At 40.3% G+C, this 19,808-nt stretch overlaps 1 protein-coding gene across 1 annotated transcript in view; it reads right to left on the bottom strand.

The window, feature by feature from the left end:
- Positions 1-19,808, bottom strand: part of RARS2 (arginyl-tRNA synthetase 2, mitochondrial) — a 39,759-nt gene that overhangs the window by 13,031 nt on the left and 6,920 nt on the right. The window contains exons 3-15 of the mRNA XM_072141985.1: positions 15,670-15,757; positions 14,695-14,778; positions 14,513-14,610; positions 13,753-13,808; positions 10,215-10,298; positions 9,856-9,932; positions 9,588-9,746; positions 7,673-7,779; positions 4,874-4,969; positions 3,985-4,045; positions 3,036-3,109; positions 1,675-1,799; positions 1,135-1,202 (exon numbers count right to left, since the gene is read on the bottom strand). Coding sequence (XP_071998086.1) covers positions 1,135-1,202; positions 1,675-1,799; positions 3,036-3,109; positions 3,985-4,045; positions 4,874-4,969; positions 7,673-7,779; positions 9,588-9,746; positions 9,856-9,932; positions 10,215-10,298; positions 13,753-13,808; positions 14,513-14,610; positions 14,695-14,778; positions 15,670-15,757 — 1,177 coding nt within the window. The remainder of the gene's footprint in view (positions 1-1,134; positions 1,203-1,674; positions 1,800-3,035; positions 3,110-3,984; positions 4,046-4,873; positions 4,970-7,672; positions 7,780-9,587; positions 9,747-9,855; positions 9,933-10,214; positions 10,299-13,752; positions 13,809-14,512; positions 14,611-14,694; positions 14,779-15,669; positions 15,758-19,808) is intronic.

Genomic DNA, 19,808 nt, shown 5'->3' with positions numbered 1-19,808 from the left:
GCTGGCTATCCACGTTACAGTTAAAGGGAACCTGTCATCAGGAGTCCTTTTTCTGACTTACCTTTCTGTATGCAGAGCTGTGTCCATAGTCCCATGGGAGTGGCCAGGGAGGAGTGGTCCCGCCCACCCTCGAGAAACTGCTCCGTCATGCATTAATTTCAAATTTTAAAAAAACCATGTCCCCCATATTTCCTTCCCACGTCGCTTTCTCCCTCAGGACGTCATACTTGTCTGCCCAACTCCTCACTGGCCACTCCCATGGGACTAGGGGCACAGCTCTGCATACAGAAAGGTAAACTTTCATCCAACTTGTCTTTTTAAGGAAAAATCCAGTTTTACTATAAAAACTCTTTGGGAATGTGTACACTATTCACTATGGGGATATGGGGGAGCTAGGTGACAGGTTCCATTTAAAGGGTGTCTTCATGGATGTACAGCTGGAAGCCCATTGGATGCACCTAGGTCTGTCTTTAGAATTTCCTAAGGCATCTAAATCCCAGAGGCTGGGTCTGATAGGGGGCTATCTGACAAGCAGCCTATGGGCTGAAATGTGGCAATGTTCAATGTTCAGGCTCTTAGCCACAGCTAAAGAATGGCTGGGTGAATGGTCCCTAGGGGAAAAATGTCTGAAATCTCTGGAGCAAAAGAGTCAACCATGCTCCTTTAGCAAGGAAGGGGCTATAAGTTTTAGTTGTGTTCAGACTTTTGGATGGGGCTGGGCGATTGTGGGGGAAGAAGAGAACCCCTGAAGGGTGTTACTGTTGCTAGGTTCAGCTGACACCCTGTGTATACTGATGCTGGTCCAACTCTGATTACAAGCTGAACCAGCATCCGAGCTCAGTGACGGATTTATCAGTCGCTGAGCGCCAAGAGGTTAATGAAGCATTTCTTTTGGGTGGGTTAATCTGCATTGCAGCTTCTCTTTAATAGGAGCTTAGACATTTTACTTACCCAAAAATGACCATTATTAAAGAGAATTCAACTCAATCTGCAAAAAGTATGCTCTATTACAGCTATTTTTTTTTAAGTTATGGCTTTTGACAATACAAGGGTGAAAAGATACCAAACACAATACTTGAAAAGTTAGCCCTAAACAGGAAGTTAACCAAGAGGTTAAATGGGGCTATACTGTACCTGTATAATAAGAGCTGCAATGCCTATTTTTTCTGCGGTATCCACTGGATCTTCAGTGGCTTTACTTGCTATAGAAAACAAAATTTTGTTAATTTATTTATCTAGATAGCTACGGCACTATGAAGAACTTTCCATGCTTTGTCTACCCACAGTATTTAAAATGTGGCCTGGAACAATCAGAAGTCGAACTACATTGTTCCGAGAGAGTAATAGTTTGCTAGCATAACAAGTAGGATAACAATTTATGTGGTTGAATTTGATCTTTAAAGAGGTTTTCCCACAAATTCAAGTTAGGCTCTCTCTAAAGGGGCAGCTACAGCCTGTGTGTTCCTGTGCCAGCCCCCTTTCCTTCACAATTACGCAGTTCCCTCACCACATCCTGTCATGTGCATTGAGTAGGCAGGAGAGACTGTGTGGAGCTCTATGTAAATGAAGGACACAGGATGAACATTCTTGAGATAAGTTGGGGTCCCAGCCACTAATGGATGGCTGTTATATTGTGAATTTTAGGACAAATCACTTTAAATGGTTAAGCCTTACTTCCAGCTTTGGCCATATTATGCAGCATCCTTGCACGTGCTTCATCCAAGACATCTTCCAGAAAGACTACCTCCCCTTTTCTTGTCTGCATTCCCTTAACCCGTCCAAACATAACATGATGACACCTTTAAGGAAATAGAGTGATAAAACAATTTGCTGGCAAACCAAAAGAAATATTACTGAATTTGCAAAAAAAAAAAAAAATTAATGAATAAAATGTAATAATATTATGTGATATTATTGGAAGAATGTTTCTGTTTGGAAAATTTGCTAAAGTACAGTAGGGTAAAGTTTTTCTATGTACAGATGACCAACAAAGAATCCTTAGTTCATCTATGTCAGGCATTGTCCAATGGATAAAGTATACGAGCCAAATTTCGACAATTACACCGCCTCCACGGCAAGTGATTGGGGCAGTGCCGAGTTGCGAAGTATAGTCGGTGCCAGGAATAAATAACTACCCCCTCCCCGGGTCGCAATGGCACTGAATAAAAGTCATTGATATTTTGGAAATACCGTATATACTCGAGTATAAGCCGACCCAAGTATAAGCCGAGGCCCCTAATTTTACCACAACAACCTGGTAAAACCTATATTTTTTTTACTCGAGTATAAGCCGAGTTTGGGGTTTCAGCACATTTTTTTGTGCTGAAAAACTAGGCTTATACTCGAGTATATATGGTACTTGCCCAATTTTTATCGGTTGAATACAAATTACTGTATTTAAAATAAAACACCTTTTTAAATAAAAATTAAAAAGTCAGGAAAACTAATGATTTTGACAGATTCAGTACCTGCAACTGTCAACTATAAAGCAACTATAATGTGTACTCATGACTTCATCCAACACATCTCAAATAAGACAGATGTCAGATGACAATGAGGTTATTAGGTTGTCCTGATGTTCCATGACTGAGGCGTTTGTATAGTATTATTAACATGACAGGAAGCAGAAGTGAACAACTATTGAGGCAGTCAGGTAATGTTAATGGAGGAAAAGCATGTTAAATATAGCACCATTTGGCAGTGAATGATTCTAAACTTAGTTGTAGATGTGCCAGACTTCTTCCATTCTTCCAAAATGCAGGACTTTAATTTGTTATTTTGTGCAAATTTAAGAAATAAAAAGTTGCATGCAATCGACCAGACACAAAACATCTAATGTGGAATCAACAGTATTACAGTGGTGTCTCTTGATACAGTATATAGTCATCTTTCACTATGCATTGATTTTAAAGGGCTGTAGTGATAACTGCTTTCAAAATACCAATAATGTCATCTGAAAAAACTCAGTTTAAAACTCAATTGTCATAATAAATACCATATTTCTGTATTTTTTTTTTAATATACGTGAGACTCACCTGTTTGCATCTTTTCCAAGTTTCTTCAGAATTTTGAACAAATTCTGAAAATGAGCTTCTTGGCTTTTATCGGTCTTCAGTTAACATAAAAAGGAAAATGTTTAATTTCAAAGGTTAAAATGAAACAATAAAAAGAATGGTCATAATAAAAAGTAACTACCATTGATTCTGTTACCACTCTGTATTTCATTTTACTTTTTTATAAGGAACATAATGAATCACTGACCCATTATTATTATTACAAGAGCATATGCATATGGTACAGGCAGTCCCCGGGTTACGTACAAGATAGGTTCCTTGGGTTTGTACTTAAGTTGAATTTGTATGTAAGTCGGAACTATATATATAATTGTTACTCCAAACAAAACAAATTTTTGTCCCAGTGACAATTGGATTTTCAATTTTTTTTTGCTGTAATGGGACCAAGGATTACCAATAAAACTTAATTGCAGACACTTTACAGCTGATCATTGCAGCCTGGGACTATAGTAAAGCATTCAGAGAGCTTCACCAGTGGTCACAGTGGGCAGAGGGGTCCGTCTGTAAGTCAGGTGTCCTTAAGTAGGGGACCACCTGTACATAGCTTTCAAAGTTGCCACCAGTCAAGAAAATAAATTATATGGAACTGGATTTTGGAGTTGAATAAAACATAGAAAAGGAAGAACCAGTTTTCATTTCATCTAACTAGAAGTCTCTACCTACCCTTACAACTATAGTACGTTATGAAGAAACCATAGATGAGTTATCAGCAGTGGGCGGAGCCAAAAGCAGATGGCTTTAATCAGGCTACTAAACATAAGTTTTCATTCATGCCATTGGTACAGGTCAATCTGTTTCCGGCCAATTCCATTGCATACTTTCAATGTCAGAAGCTGACAAGAGCAGGTTTCTAGGCATCTGAATGTTTTGATTTTGATAACTTATCAATGTAGAAGAACAAAATACATACCACATACACCATTTTATCAAAATTATATTTCTCCATTCGATCAATTGCAGCAGCTATATCGCTGAAAATAAATTTTAGAAAGGAAAAGAAAATAAGAATTCAGAGCATAGCATCAATAGTAGATCTTCACCACATTGATTTTTAGGATGTCCACAGCATTGAATTGTGATGAAGTAATATTTTACTTTTTCAACTCACTCTAGGTTCACATTAGCAGTTAGGGTTTCCCTTATGCTCTTTGTTTATTAATAGATGAAATAATAATAAAGTGCTGCAGCCGTGTATTGATATGGCTTCTATTATGCTCTTCTACGCATATATAGGGCAATTAGTGCAGATGTGAACTGTGCTAAAGTTTGCTTCTTTATAAGAAGATTCATTAATTACCTACAAAATAGAATGGGCATACCATCAAAAACTCAAAACATAAAATCAAGCATGGGTAAACCATGGGATACTTGCTTATAGATCCAGGCACTGTGACTGTGGTCATTTTCTTATACTTGTGTCCCGTGGCTTCCTTCGTTTTAAAATCTACTTGTAAAATTATGCGTCTGAGCATTACCAGAGCCCCTCAGTGAAGCAGATTCACAAGTTGTTATAATGAGCAAAACATGCCTCAGCCAACCCCCTGCTTGAAGTGCAGGGGGAGAGGACACCTGCTCTGCTCATTGTAACATCACTGAGGGGTTCTAGAAACACACAACAGAGCCCTGAAGGCTAAGTATCATAATTATAAAAGCAGATTTTAGGAATGAAGGAGGCCATGGATAACAAATATAAGAAGATTACCACAGTCATTGTGCTTGGGTCTAAGAGTAAGGGTCCCTGTTTTTTCATGCCTGATTTTGATTGTAGATTTCCTTTAAAGAATGCTTTATATACACACCGTGTTAAGTACAGCGTGGTCCCGTCACTACGCATCACTGTTGCATAGACCGGCATGTCTCCATTTTCTTTCAGGTCCACCACTCCTTTACCGTCTCTGCAAGAGTCATTAGCAGTGCTTATTATTACATGGCACGTCAGATTTAGTCGGTGAACTAAAAAGGACAGGGCTCAAAATATTTTGTGATCAGAAGAAAAAAAAAATTACATTGTGAACTAATTTTGCCAACATAGAACGTAATGTATAATGAGTGAAAAAAAGGCAGCCCTATATAAAATCGGGATTTTTGTACCAAAAAACCTTTTCTCGTTGCTACATTGGGGGACATAGCACCATTGGCATAGGCTGGGCCGAGGGGAAGCTGGCACTAGGTAGAAAAAAAAAAATGTGTTGGCTCCCCCTTGGTGGACTATACCCTCACTACCAAATTGTGATTATAAAGATCAAAATTCTAAAACAAAAAACGGAACAAACATATCTTGAACCTGGCAAAAAACAATGCAAGCTCCAGGAAAAGCAAGCAAACAATGTAGAAAACAGATTTTACAGTTTGTACAAAAATCCAAATTTCTCGTTCTAACATTGGGGGACACAGCACCATTGAACATCCCAGAGCAGTCCCTTAACCCCTTTATTCGTTCATTTTTCGCTGTCCACTTTCACAAATTTCACTGTGCACTCCAAATAACACCTCTTCTTTATTCTTTGGTTCGGTACACTCAGGGCGATACCAAAAAATTTACAAATATATACAGGTTATATTGTGTTTTAATACATTTTCAGAAAGTAAACAAATGTGTACCAAAAATAAGTTCATCTACTGATAACTTTTTCATCCTTCTGTGCACAGAGCTGTGAAAGGTGTAATTTTCTGCAAAATGAGCTGACGTTTTCATTGCTTCCATTTTGAGGACTGAGCGACCTTTTGATCAGCCTTGGGCTTGATGAAAACCTGAGGCTGTCGACGTTGGGGAGTGACGATCAGAACCAAGATGTGTGGACCCGCCGTCTTTTAAATGCCGCTGGTGGCATTGGAAGGGTTAATACCCGCAACCGGTGCTAGCACTAATATCAGGTATTAGCGGTGAATGTTTGCTGCAATATGCAGCACACCCCACCTCTGTATAAAGAGGGCTGAGCCCATGAGCCGTCTTTGTACAGCCCCAGCACCTCTGCGCCATACATATATGGGGCAGAACGTGAAGGAGATAAAGGAAGGGGGAAGACCTAGCTCAAGCTGCCTAAAGCACCGTACACCCTAGGCTGGCATCGGCAAAGGCCAAGGAATTAATTTGATAGAACTTAAAAAAAAGGTAGATGCCCATGTGGCAGCCTTGCACATGTTGGCAACTGAAACATGGTGCCGGACGGCCCAGGAGGCTCCAACCACCTGAGCTTCCCTAACAGCAGACTGCACCCAAAAATGGAAAGCTCTGTGAAAGGTATCTGGAAGCATGAAGGAGCTGTGCAGGTAGTGGTTGGAGTGACTCTGGATAAGCTAAGGAGGACAACTCCAAGAGAGGACTTGCTGACCCAGGATGCAGTAAAGGGGGAGCGAAGAGCCGACCCTGCCGCAATGAATGACGATTTAGAACAAGAATTAATCCTATTGTCTAATTGATCAGAGAGATGCGCCACTTAGGGATCAACAACTAGTGGTACTCTTCTGCAAAGTGAAAAAGGATCTTTTGCTTAAAGGATGGGGTACGCCTGTTGGGGTGTTTCCTCCTCTTGGCCACCATGGCATCAGAGTCCTGGCGATTTAGGAAGACAGAAGCTGGGCAACCACTGCTGCAGAAGGAAAACTCCTGTGGCGGGGAGTTACAGGCTTCATCCTTAAGACTTAATGTATCCTTGAGTACTTGGATCAGGTCCTCCGTGGCAGAAAAGAGTTAAGAGCTCTGTTTGGAATCTGAGTCAGAGGTGTCTCCAACTGAAAACCAAAGATTTGGCATCGGGAGTCAGAGCTGGAATCTCTGCGGTTGTATACAGAAGGGAGAGTCGTACAGTGTTTGAGTCTACCCCTAGAAGAAGCAGATGTGATCAGTGTGACTGTATGGCTGACCAGTAGCCTGTGTTTGGAAAGAGGAGAAGCCTTCCTCTGGTGACCAATGAGAAATGGGGGAAAACCAGGAGAAAGCCTGTGAGCCAGATGAGAGGTGTAACTTAATTGAGGCCAATTCGGGCTTAAGCAGAAAGGCCTGCCGAAAGTGAAAGGACTTCAGCAAGAAAGGCTCCCTGACCACTCCGGAGGCCTAAAACTACCTGCTGGAAGGTGGGAAAAGGCTCAGGAAAGAATCAGAGTCCCCACCTCCTTCTGCAGCAAGAAGCCCAGGAAGAGACCCATGAAGGCTAGTAAGAAAGTCAGGAGCCAGGCAGGATAAGCCAGACTAAGAAATACCCAAAAGGGACCCAGAGACCTATACACTAACCTCTCAAATATCTTCAGGTGCCGCTGGGTCAACCCCCAGTAGCCTTGCACAGTAGTGGATCACTGGAATTCTTTCTGTTACAGAGATAAGTGGGAACTAGGTGGGGAAAAAAAGCACCCACAGAGGGAAGAGGCAGTGTGACTACCCACACAGATGTCTGCCCTGCTGCAAAAGCTAAGCTTCTGCACCTAAAAAGTAGAAAAGAAAGAATAACAAAGGAAAATCAGTTGACCTGCTTGCAGGTCATATCAGCCTCCTACAGACAATGTAAGGCGAGAACGAGAAAAGACAATTTGCTAATATTTTATAGATTATGTACAATAAAATCTAAATATGCATATTTGCACAAAAATAAAGTAAATCTTACTTGGTTATCTGAAGAATGTTTTCGCTTCTTAATAGGTTTAAGATGTCTTGTGATTTTTCTCTATAAAAGGACTCACCGGAATATTCATCAAACTGTACCCCAAGACGCTGTTATAGACAAATTATTTACAGTGACATTACCAGATATGGCATTAATGTTTTCTAGAGTGAGTTATATCAGGAGAAATGATCTTTACATCAGTTGATGCTATGCTAAATAATTGAAAACCAGAAAACAAATATGCACCATTTATTTTATGTTCCTTCTTATTAAGGAAAATAATACATATTCAATCTTTCTATCTATATGTGTGTGTTCTGGTGTATATATTAAATGTATGTTTTACACAGCAAGTGTAGATTGCAATCCAAATCCAATCTGCATGAATTTTGTTATAAAGCTGGCGTTGCTGAGCAGATTAATACACTTGCTCATTTCATGACAGGCATCTAGTCATCAGACTAGCATGCTAGCATGCAGATACACATATACACACACACATTATATATATATAATATATATGTATATATTAATATATACATATATATATATATTTTACACACACACACATATATACACACACACACATACATATATACATGCACACATACATATATACACGCACAACAAAAAATAAAGGGAATACTCAAATAACACCTCCTAGATCTGAATGAATGAAATATTCTCATTGAATACTTTGTTCTGTACAAAGCTGAATGTGCTGACATCAAAGATCAAAATAAAATCAATGGAAATTAAATGTATTAACCAATGGAGGCCTAAATTTGGAGTCAACCACAAAATTAAAAGTGGAAAAATACACTACAGGCTCATCCAACTTTGATGTAATGGGGCAGATTTAACAAGCTGTCTGAAAGTCAGAATATTTCTAGTTGCCCATGGCAATCAATTACAGCTCAGCTTTCATTTTACCACTGCTCATTAATATTTTAAAGGGGAGCTGTGATTGGTTGCCATGGGCAACTAGAATTATTCTGACTTTCAGCCAGTTTGATAAATCTGCCCCAATGTCTGTAAAACAAGACAAAATGTGGCTCAATATTGTGTATAACCTCCACATGCCTGTATAACCTTGTTACAACACTTCAGCATGCTCCTACTGAGGTTGAAGATGGTCTCTTAAGAGATCTCCTCCAAGACCTGGACTCACCAACTCATGGACAGTCTGTAGTGAGACCTGATGTCCAAATATGCACAATCGGATTAAGGTCTGGGAAACAAGCGGGCTATTCCAAAGCTTCAATGCCTTCATCTTGCAGGAACTGCTGACTCCAGCCACATGAGGTCTAGCATTGCAATAGGAAGAACCTAGAGCCAACCGCACCAGCATATGGTCTCAAAGGATCTTATCACGGTACCTAATGGCAGACAGGCTACCGCTGGCGAGCACATGAAGGGATGTGTAGCCTCCAAAAAAATGCCACCCCATACCATAACTGACCCAATGCTTTCAACTGTGAAAAGCACAGTGACGAATTTGCCAGTCCTGCTGTTCACTGGCAAATGCTCAGTGTCCTACACAGTGTTGGGCTGTGAACCCAAGCCCCCCCATCTGTGGACTCTTGGCCCTCATTCCATCCTCATGGAGTTGGTTTCTAACCGTTTGTGCAGACACATACACATTTGTGGCTACTGGAGGTCCCTTTACAGGGCTCTGCAGTGCTCCTTCTGCTCCTCCTTGCACAAAGGCAGAGGTGGTGGTTTTAAGTCCACCAATGGTCCCCTCCACGTCTCCTGGTGTACTGGCCTGTCTCCTGATAGCCCCTCCAACATCACAGGAAACATTCTTGCAACAGCTTGCATTAATATGCCATCCTTGCTAGGTGTTCTACATGTTTGAGACATCAAAAACCTCCATGGTGTTCATTCTATTTTCATCTCATGTATACTGTACCTTATAGACTTTGGCATATTCCTCAATGCTTAAACCCCTAAAATGTGTCCACAGAGAAATGGCTTGTGGATTTCCACTCTCAAGTTCTCTCATAAATTCCCGAGCTGACCTTTTCATCTCTTCATCTTTTTCTGCTGCTTCATTGACTTTCACATAAACCTGAAAATTAAATATTGAATATAAAATCTACAGAAGCTAGCATACATTGCTAAGAGTGGATGTATCACAGTCCATGCTTTATACATTGTATTAAGAAAATAGCACCTACCTCAAAAAGGTGCTGGAGAGCATTAGACTGGAGCTTCTCTTCACAGCCAAACCTGCTAAAGCCAGCACTCAGGAGGCCTTGTAAAACAGAAGGATATGGGTTTAAGTTGAACAGTTTTACCATATAATGTAAACTTTCTGCTAAAGTTAATGAATAATGGATTACAGAATTTTATAAGGAAATGTAACAGCAGTCAGGGTTGTCTGTACATCCTGTAGTTCAAGGCCTGTGGCTGAACTATAGAGTGATGAGGGGTCACAGTCTTACAATCTTATATTAATGATCTTTAAAGTCTAAAGCCCAGAAATCCACCTTAAACTAATGAAGATGGCTTGCTTTATTTGCACCATTTTACTCACCAAACTGTAGGCCCCAGTCACCTAAGTAATTTACTCGTATAACTTCATTACCAGCTGCCGCCTTGAGGTTTGCTATAAAATTTCCTGGAAAGGAAAAAAAAGTCTGTGTTAAAGCTCCTGGGAGGCGTTTTAGGATTATAGTTAAAGATTACCTAGGCATTGCACAAATGTTGAAGTCCTGGTCCAGTGTGTGAACACGAGGAGTAAAAGTTTCTTGTATTGAGTTGACACCTGAGCAAATTGGGTCTACCAAAAGTTATTTTAAGGGTGAAAAGGAGATGCGGAGGGGTAAAGATGGTCTGATAAGATTAGTGCTTATTTCAATTTACTGAGGAAATGTCGATGCAATAGTAATAGTAATCTATCAACACAATGAAGTAACACTAGCTTTCTCTGCAGCTTCCAGTTCATTCTGCAGCAGTGATGTGAATATACACAAATGCCCCTCACTGCATCAGGGAAAACAAACAATATTGGAAAGAGAACGCCAACTGGAAGGAAAACTAGTAAGTGCTGCTTATTTTGTTACAATTGCCAGGTAATTAAAGGAAATCTACAATCAAAATCAAGCATGATTATCCATGGTCTCTTTCCTTCTTATATCAACTTTTAATAGTGTCAGACTGTACACTTTCCCCATCCCTTTCCTTGCTGTAAACTAACAGCAACAGAGAAGTCTTAGCACACAATGCCCCTTTGGCTCATTATCATCATTTTAAAAGTCGATTAGATGACTACCACAGTCACAGTGCCTGAAGTTATTTTAAATAATGGATGGCCCATTATACAAGCTCTCATAGCAATTGTGTCACCCCCTCATCCTCATAGACTGTAGGTAGTAAGCTCTTGTGAGCAGAGCCTTCACTCATATTATTCTATATGACAATACAGAATTTTCCTTGGTTTTTTATTTGTATAAGGCTACATTCACAATGACGTTTGGCCGCCGTACAGTAGCATGGTGGCGCCGGGGAGAGGAGGAGGCGCTCACCACATCCTCTCTCCATAGAGTAATATTGCCACGGCAACATGTCCTTTCTCCTGGCAACGGAACGGTACCTCTCCCATGGGGCGCCGTGCGCCTTTTGCCGTGTATGGGGGACGTGTATACACTGTATATATGTCGGCCGTATATACGTCCCCCATACGTGTGTGTGAATGTAGCCTAAGTCCCCCATAATTTGTAAAGCGCAAGGGAATATGATGCCACTATATAAAGATAACCCCTCACATAAGGTTGACCAGCATACCTTGTGCAGGTCAATTACTACCCCAACAAATAGGCTGTGCCATGGAAAAATGTATGTTAAATGGATAGAAATCTTGAACTTTAGCACAATAAGTATTTCTTGAAGTGTCCAGGGAGCTTTTACAACATCCTGGTGATCTCTGACCTGAAGAATGTTCTGTGCTGACTTCAAAAGACATTTGTCACCTCTTCTCCACACCTACCCCCATCCCTGCATCAGGACTTGGAAACAAAGAACTGTTTAAATATTCCTAGACTCTCCCCCTCATTAACACTTTGTCCAATCCTGAAAGACCCAGTGGAATAATTATTCAACGGGAGGTTCTGAAACCTGAACCAAACAAAGAACATATAAAACAATATAATATAGTGGGATACAGGGCTCACTCTATGGAAACTGCCGTAACAAGCTGGGGTGTTCCATATTTCTCATCCAGAATTTACTGTAATTTTTAATTTTCTAATATTTTCTCCCCATTTACTTTATAACAGTTTTTCTGTGTTGTGTGTTATTTTATCTTGAAATTCTTTTATTTTAACATCTTATTGAAAGCACTGAACACCTTTTGTAATTAAAGCTTTCACTTTAATATTGATAAATACCAAAAAGAATACCCAATACTAATATAAAGATTCCTAATACCAATCAAAATATCAATAACAATAAAAGTATATAGGACCAAAAATTCTCATAGACAAACCATACACTGTAATACCAGCTTAAATAGGACAATTGTTCAAACTGTATTAACACACAATATGGCCATCAAAAATATTTAGTTAAAAACATACACAATAAAGTCCACAGAAACAAAGGTGTGGTGGTGGTCTACAGCATTCAAAATGCATATGCAAACATTTTGCAATAACCAAGTAGACAAGAACAGAGTAAACAATTTTGGAAATAAACATTACCCACCCGGGCGTTGCAAAATACCAAAATTACAAAGACAATAATGGACCACCACTACTTTCACTTTAATATTGGTCCATGTATGCTCAGTGAATCAATAGCCTTGTAAAGTGTGACTGCTAGAGAGCTGAGTGTGCATGTCTAGAGGTGTGACACTATGTTTACCTAAGAAGCAAGAGGGATGTAGAGTGGGATACTTCTTGATCCCAGTGTAAATACAATAAGTGGTGGCAGCAAATATTCATAATTGTGAGAACGTTATGAGGTGTGATTTATGCTCAATTTGTGTCATGAGTGAAAGGTGAGCATAAGGTGAGTGGGCTAAATTCACCACTGCAGCCGCACCCCAAGTCACATGACAACGCCTCATTTCCGTGACAGGCTGTATTCATACTATTGTCATGGTTCTATTTTAACCGGATAATGAAAAATTCGGACATAACACACTGACTTTTAGTGGTCACATTTCTGTTAAGTTTTTTGTATAAGGATAATGCTCTAGACCAGTGCTGGCGAACCGTTTAGAGACCGAGTGCCCAAACTACAACCAAGACCCACTTATTTATCGCAAAGTGCCAACATAGAAATTTAATTAGTGATTTACACTCCCTGCTTGGACACAGTTTTCATTGATACCAGCACCCTGAGGACAACAATAAAGCAGAAAATAAAATAAATTGGTGCAAGAACTACCATGATAATCCAGATCTGACCACACCTTCCCTCTCCTCCAGTAGTCCCAGGTAGCATTGTCACGTTAAATAGCTCTGTGCACAGCAAGTCCTGGGCTGTCTAGGACTGCAGGAAGATATCTGGAGTCCTCTCTAGTGATGGTCTGAGTGCCCACAGAAAGGGCTCTGAGTGCCACCTCTGGCACCCGTGCCATAGGTTCGCCACCACTGCTCTAGACAAAATGATAAATATAATATAAAGCCCTTACACACCAAAAAAAAGAGGCCAGTGTGAAGAAATCCTTACTACACATATTTAGTTTTATTATATATATTTAAACTTGTTTATTTAAGGATTAACTGAAAAATATGCAAATAGTTAGTTTTTTTGCCATGTTCAAAGTGTTACATGTCAAGAAGCAGAATGCAATAGTAAGAAACAACACAAAACAAACTTACATAGCATATACAAAACACAGTTATGTTTCATAATCAGATATTACAGTGTGGTGATAATATCACGCCAAAATAACAGTACAAAATAACAATGGAGTCTGGATGTGTCAAATACAGAGTAGTTTATAAAAAAAACTTTTATAAACTTAGAATTCATTTTTTAATATATCGCTTAGGAGTTCAGACTATCACTACACACTGCCAAATATCTTGCTCACTGTAAAATGCCACTGCAATATAAATTCTCACCTATTATTGTAGAGCGCAAATGTCCAACATGAAACTTTTTGGCAATATTGGGTGAACTGCAAAAAAGAGAAAGAAGAAGCTTTTTATCCTACTTTGGCTTTACATCAATTCTTTTTTAAAGCTTCTGGCTGAAGTGTGTAGAAACTTTTAAGAAACTTTGCATAAATCAATAATACAGTATGGAATATGGAGCAAGGTAATTTATGGCCGTTGAAAGAAACCATCACCATAAATTAACCACATTACAACTTATACCGCTAACTTGAATACAACAAATTACTTTTATTTCAAGGGAGTCAAACACATCCCCCAAGCATTATAATCTGCTAACATATTTGTTATTTATAATGTATTTTGGGAAATTTCCATTTTAATTAATGATATCATGAGGAACCATAGTGTTATTCCTGCCTAGAAACAAAGTGCAATTCTCTATAACATGCTGCCAGCAGAATTCCTCACCTCCCAGATCCCCCATTACTGTTATTCCCCAAACTATTTAGTCCCCAAACATTTTGCACTTTTGGATGTAGCAATGACTACAGAATCATCTCTAAAGCTATTAGTGGGTAACCTCTTCATTTAAAGTTATGACAAGTTCATGTTCTTCATGTGCCTTCATATCCCTCTGCATCAAAAGTGCAAATTGTCAGGGGACTGTGAAGTGTTATGAACAAAGCACCAGGGGGTTGTAAGGCAACTCAAAATGCACCCAAATTTGCATCCATTTCCTAAATCAAGAACTATATGGGGCACATACCTGTATTCCACTAGGGCCAAACCTTTGGTGAAGTCTGACAAAAGTGCAGAGTTAAATCCATACCTGGCCCCATCTTGTCTTATTTTAGCCACAACTTTCTAAAAAAAAGAACAATATATAGGCCATTACTAGAACATACTTTTCACATGTTTCCTATGTTTTTAAGTATTTCCAAAACTCACCTCAACTAATAAAGGCCTGTGGACTTTGAAGGTCAAGACTCCCCGAGACAGTCCAAATTCATTAACTACCGAGTCTGAAACCAACTTAAACATGAAGATTTCATATACAATGTCAATATGCTAAGTGCTATGGTTTTTGACAACGCATGTAAATGGCAGACATTTACTAGCTTTGCAGTTTTTATTTTAAAAAAACATTGAGGGGGGGGGGAGAGATATATATTTAGGTAATGTCCGCATTGTGTTAGGTGGGAAAGTGGCAAATGCTTTCACTACACCAGTACAAGCCTTTATAATTCCCCCCCCCCCCAATGGTTTGAAGTTTTCGGCAGAAGTTGCTTTAGGAAAATACAACTTACGGAAGAAAATTTAAAGAACATGACGAAAGGGTTAAAAGGTATAAACTCTACTCAGCTAAATCATTATATATAACAAAACTTTAAACAAGTGTGTATAATATAGGAAACTTTGACTAAATATCTCTTCATGGTTTGCATATAATTCATACTAAAGGGAACCTGTCAGGTCAATTTGTGATACTAAACCACCCAAATGTCCTTAAGGATCAGTGGTTAAGGTTTCCAAATCACCCTATATGAGCTCTGCCTGTGGGTGCATTAAAAAAAAACTTTTATGCTCACCTCGGTCCAGAGCTCTCGGTACCTGTGCGATGAGGCATGTGAAGCAGGCATAGTACACACCAGCTTGACCACATAAGCGCTGTAAGTACATGTTCAATGAAGCGAGGGAGCTATACGGGCTTCACTGAAGCATCGGAACCGAGAACTGCAGATGTGAGTCCAGTTATATCAGACTCACGCCTAGCCAAGCTTAAACATGTGTTATTCTTTAATACATTCACGGACAAAGCTCATACAGGGAGATTTATTACACTAAGCCACAGGCCCATATGTACCGCTAGTTGGTTTAGTGCCCCAAATCCTCCTGACAGGTGTTTTTTTAATGATGCTGTACCTTGTGTGCCAAATTTTGAACCTTTTCTTCGTAATTGCCTGCATCACCCAACAAAGACCTCAAGTGAAGCTGAAAATCATTTGACAAGCTAGATGGGTTAAAAGGAAAAAGCATAAATAGGTATAAGATGACACAACCAAAAAGATTTAGATTTATTTTCATACCAATTGACCATCCTGCAATAAAACTACTGGCGTATGCCTACTACTCACTTGCTGCCACAGTTAATAAGGTTAATGATGCCAATGTCCCCGCATGAGGGGATTAATGGCTTTCCGTCTCCAAATATAACAATCAGCATATTCCCCAAATCAACTTCTAATCTCAAGAAATCTAATTCTCCAAAATGTACAAAGAGTAAAATGTGTTAAATGTAAACATAAGCAGAGTATATACTTGAGTCAATGAAAAAAAAAACCTCTGTTCTCACCTTTCTGAAGGCCCCCCCCCCCCCCGCCCCCGCCACTGGTCTTTAGCTCCGGCTCAGTCATTGGCTCCCCAAGTGGCCCGGTTGTACAAACCATGACGTCAGCCGTTTGCCGACACCATAGTTTGTGCGCCATTATCGCCACACACTTTGATGTCAGCAAGCGTCTGATGTCATGGTGTGTGCGACAGGACCATCTGGGTCCTTTTATTTAGGCTAGACAGGGGTCTGCGGCACTGCTTATATATGGGGGGTCAGGCACTGGCTACATAGTGGCAGGGGAGGGCAGGCACCGGCTATATACTTGGGGGAGGGCAGGCACCGGCTATATACTTGGGGGAGGGCAGGCACCAGCTATATACTTGGGGGAGGGCAGGCACCGGCTATATACTTGGGGGAGGGCAGGCACCGGCTATATACTTGGGGGAGGGCAGGCACCGGCTATATACTTGGGGGAGGGCCGGCACTGGCTATATACTGTGGAGGGCAAGCACTGGCTATACACTGGTGGGGGGGCAGGCATTTTACTTCTCAGTGTCATTATTATTCTATGCCGTGTACTGGGAAGCTGGAAAAAAAAATTCCAAATGTGGTGAAATTGTAAAAAAACACATTTGTGTCAATTTCTTGTGGGCTCAGCTTTTACCACTGCTTTATTCTTTGGTCTTAGGTGGGTTTCATTACATTTTCTAAAATAAGACGAATCTCAACGGAAATAAAAAAAATTTGGCCATCTTTTGACGCTAATAAATTTTTCATACTTCAGTGGAGTGGAGTTGTGTGAGGGGGTAATTTTTTGCAAAATGAGCTGACATTTTCATTGCTTTCATTTTGAGGACTGTGCGACATTTTGATCACTTTTTATTACATTTTTTATGTGATGTAAAATGGTGTAAAAGTCGCGTTTCGGATATTTGTGTGCTATTTCTCATATGTGGTTTACCACCGTCGATAACAGTTTTAATATTTTCATAGGCAATCTGAGACGTAGCGATACCCATCGTGTTTGTGATTTTTGTGATTTTATCACGTCTTATATCAGTTCTAAGGAAAGGGGGGTGATTTGAATGTTTTTTACATTTATTATTTTTGAAACTTTATTTTAAAATATTTTTAGACCCTCAAGGGTACATTAACCCTAGATGGTCTAATCGTTCCTACAATATTCTGCAATACTACCAGAAAAATGTAGTAGCAAAGCAGCACTCCTTAAAACGTGATTTCCTTATTCCACCATAATAAAAAAAGAGACATTTTGCCCTCTCTATGAAGGAGTTATCAAGAAACAAGTGCAAAGCGGTTATTTATACAGATGTGCTAATCAACATCACATGTGAGTTGTAGTGACATCACAAACCATTTTTATTATAATACCCCAAAAACTCGAGTATAAGCCGAGTTTTTCAGCACAAAAAATGTCCTGAAAAACCTCACCTCGACTTACACACAAGTCAAAACAAACAGTGTACTCACCTTCTGACAACCCCACCCCCACCCCAGCAGGTCCTCTTCTATTCAGCGATGGGGCGACATCGGCTCCCTGTCCCCGCACTGTACGTCGCAGGGATCGTGTCATCAGTGAGCAGCTTTGGAAGGTGAGTACACGACGACGGCGTCAGAAGGTAAGTGCTTTGTGATGTATTCTTCCTCAAGCGCTTCCATATAGAGGTTTGCGAAGCTGGGTGCGAATTTCGCACCGATTGATGTCCCGGTTACCTGGTTGAAAAAGTTCCCTCCATACCAAAAATAGGTTCTCTTTAGGCAAAATTCTATAGATTTAACAATAAATTCCTTGTGCTCAGGCATTATATCCTCGTCTTTTTCTGAACTCCTTCTGATCACTTCTATCCCCAACTCTTGTGGGATCAAGGTATATAGCGATGTAACGTCGTAACTGCATGGGAGAGGGTTAGTGTCCCTTCTAATTTTGTTTTTTTTTTATAAGGTCAATGACAATGGCTTTGCGTTTTTAAGCTTTATGATATGCGTGCTTTTACTTTGTATTTGTGAGTATATACAATAAAGAGATTTTCCCTTAACGCCAGCAATCTACACTATCTACTTCCTTCTACTTCCTGACACAGGACTAGCAGTGTGCCAAGGACACGAGGTGATATGGGGACTACACTCGGATGCAGTGAAGGAAGACGGAGGGTGATGCAAGGAACTGAGGGGTAATCTCAAGGTGGTGAGATTACTCATTGATGTTCGATACTGCCATAGGGAGTAGAGGACAGACTGGGGGGTTACATACTACCGGGGGGGCTGGAGGGCCTACATACTACGGGGGGGCTGGAGGGCCTACATACTACGGGGGGGCTGGAGGGCCTACATACTACGGGGGGGGGGGGGGCCTGGACGGCCTACATACTACGGGGGGGCTGGCAGGCTACATACCACAGGGGGCTGGCAGGCTACATACCACAGGGGAGGCCATGACCAAAGCATTTCCCACCCTCAGCTTATACTCGAGTAAATAAGTTTTTCCTTTTCTTTGGTGTCAAAATTAGGGGTCTTGGCTTATACTCGGGTCGGCTTATAGTCGAGTATATATGGTATACAATAAAGTGCAATACATGTAATAAATATGATATATCTCGTTCAATGCAAAAAAAAAAAAAAAATAAAAAAATATATATATTATATATATATATATATATATATATATATATATATATTTTGCAATAAAAGGTACCACTGTTAACAAGCAGGATCACCATTATTGGTGATATATAATATTCAATACATGTATTGCACTTTATTGTGTACATTTGTGATATGTTTTTTGGGGTATTATAGTAAAAATGCTTTGTGATGTGTCACTACAACTCACATGTGATGTTGATTAGCACATCTGTATAAATAACCACTTTGCACTTATATTGTTGCTTGATAATGCGTCTGATGCGTCTGGATCAGTCACTTTTGAAGACTTGCACTCGTGATTTACCTACACAAGTGCTGCTCCAATTTTCTCTCCTTCTTTTGCACTACTACTGGCATTTTTGCACAGTATTCATTACAATGAGCCACTGGCTCATTGTAATGAATCTGCAGAAACCAGATAGCCTCAAGTCTGCCGAAGTCCAGAGGCTGTCATGGCAACCGATCGCCATCCCTTGATGCAACCACCAACCATGGGTATTACCAGTGGGCGTTTGCTGCAACATGCAGCAAACCCCACCTCTGCATGAAGTGAGCCCGCCTCATACACCCCCTGCACCTCATCATTCCAGACGGCCGAGCATGCCTGTTCTGCTCCATTCATCTCTATGGAGCTGATGGAGATTACCAAGCATGGATAGTGGCAAACCCACTTTAAAGTTTGTGGGCAAACCCTTGGAAAGGAAATCTACCATCAAAATCAACCTTGATAAACTAGGGACACATACTTACAAATCCTTCCTTCTAAAAGCGACTTTTAAAATTATGCTAATGAGCCAGGAGTGCTCTGGGTGGCTTAACAAGGGTGCCTCTGTGCTGTAGTTTTAAAGGCTGTTACAGTGAGTAGAAGCACTCCCCCACCCACTGTGCTGAAATTTCCTCTCCTGCAATGAGATAACATCGGGCAGAGGGACTGGGACGGTGAGAGGGACCAGGTGGGAGGGTGAGAGTGTAACAGCCTGTTAAGTTACAGAAATGAGGGGCTCTGGTAACACTCTCCATTGGAGGCTATGACGTGAAACGCAGGAGGCTTCCCTTTACACATCAA

The sequence above is a fragment of the Engystomops pustulosus genome, chromosome 3, assembly GCF_040894005.1.
Source record: "Engystomops pustulosus chromosome 3, aEngPut4.maternal, whole genome shotgun sequence".
NCBI classification, from domain to species: domain Eukaryota; kingdom Metazoa; phylum Chordata; class Amphibia; order Anura; family Leptodactylidae; genus Engystomops; species Engystomops pustulosus.
Note: the sequence above shows the minus strand (reverse complement) of the source record. Positions and strands in the feature narration are given on the sequence as shown.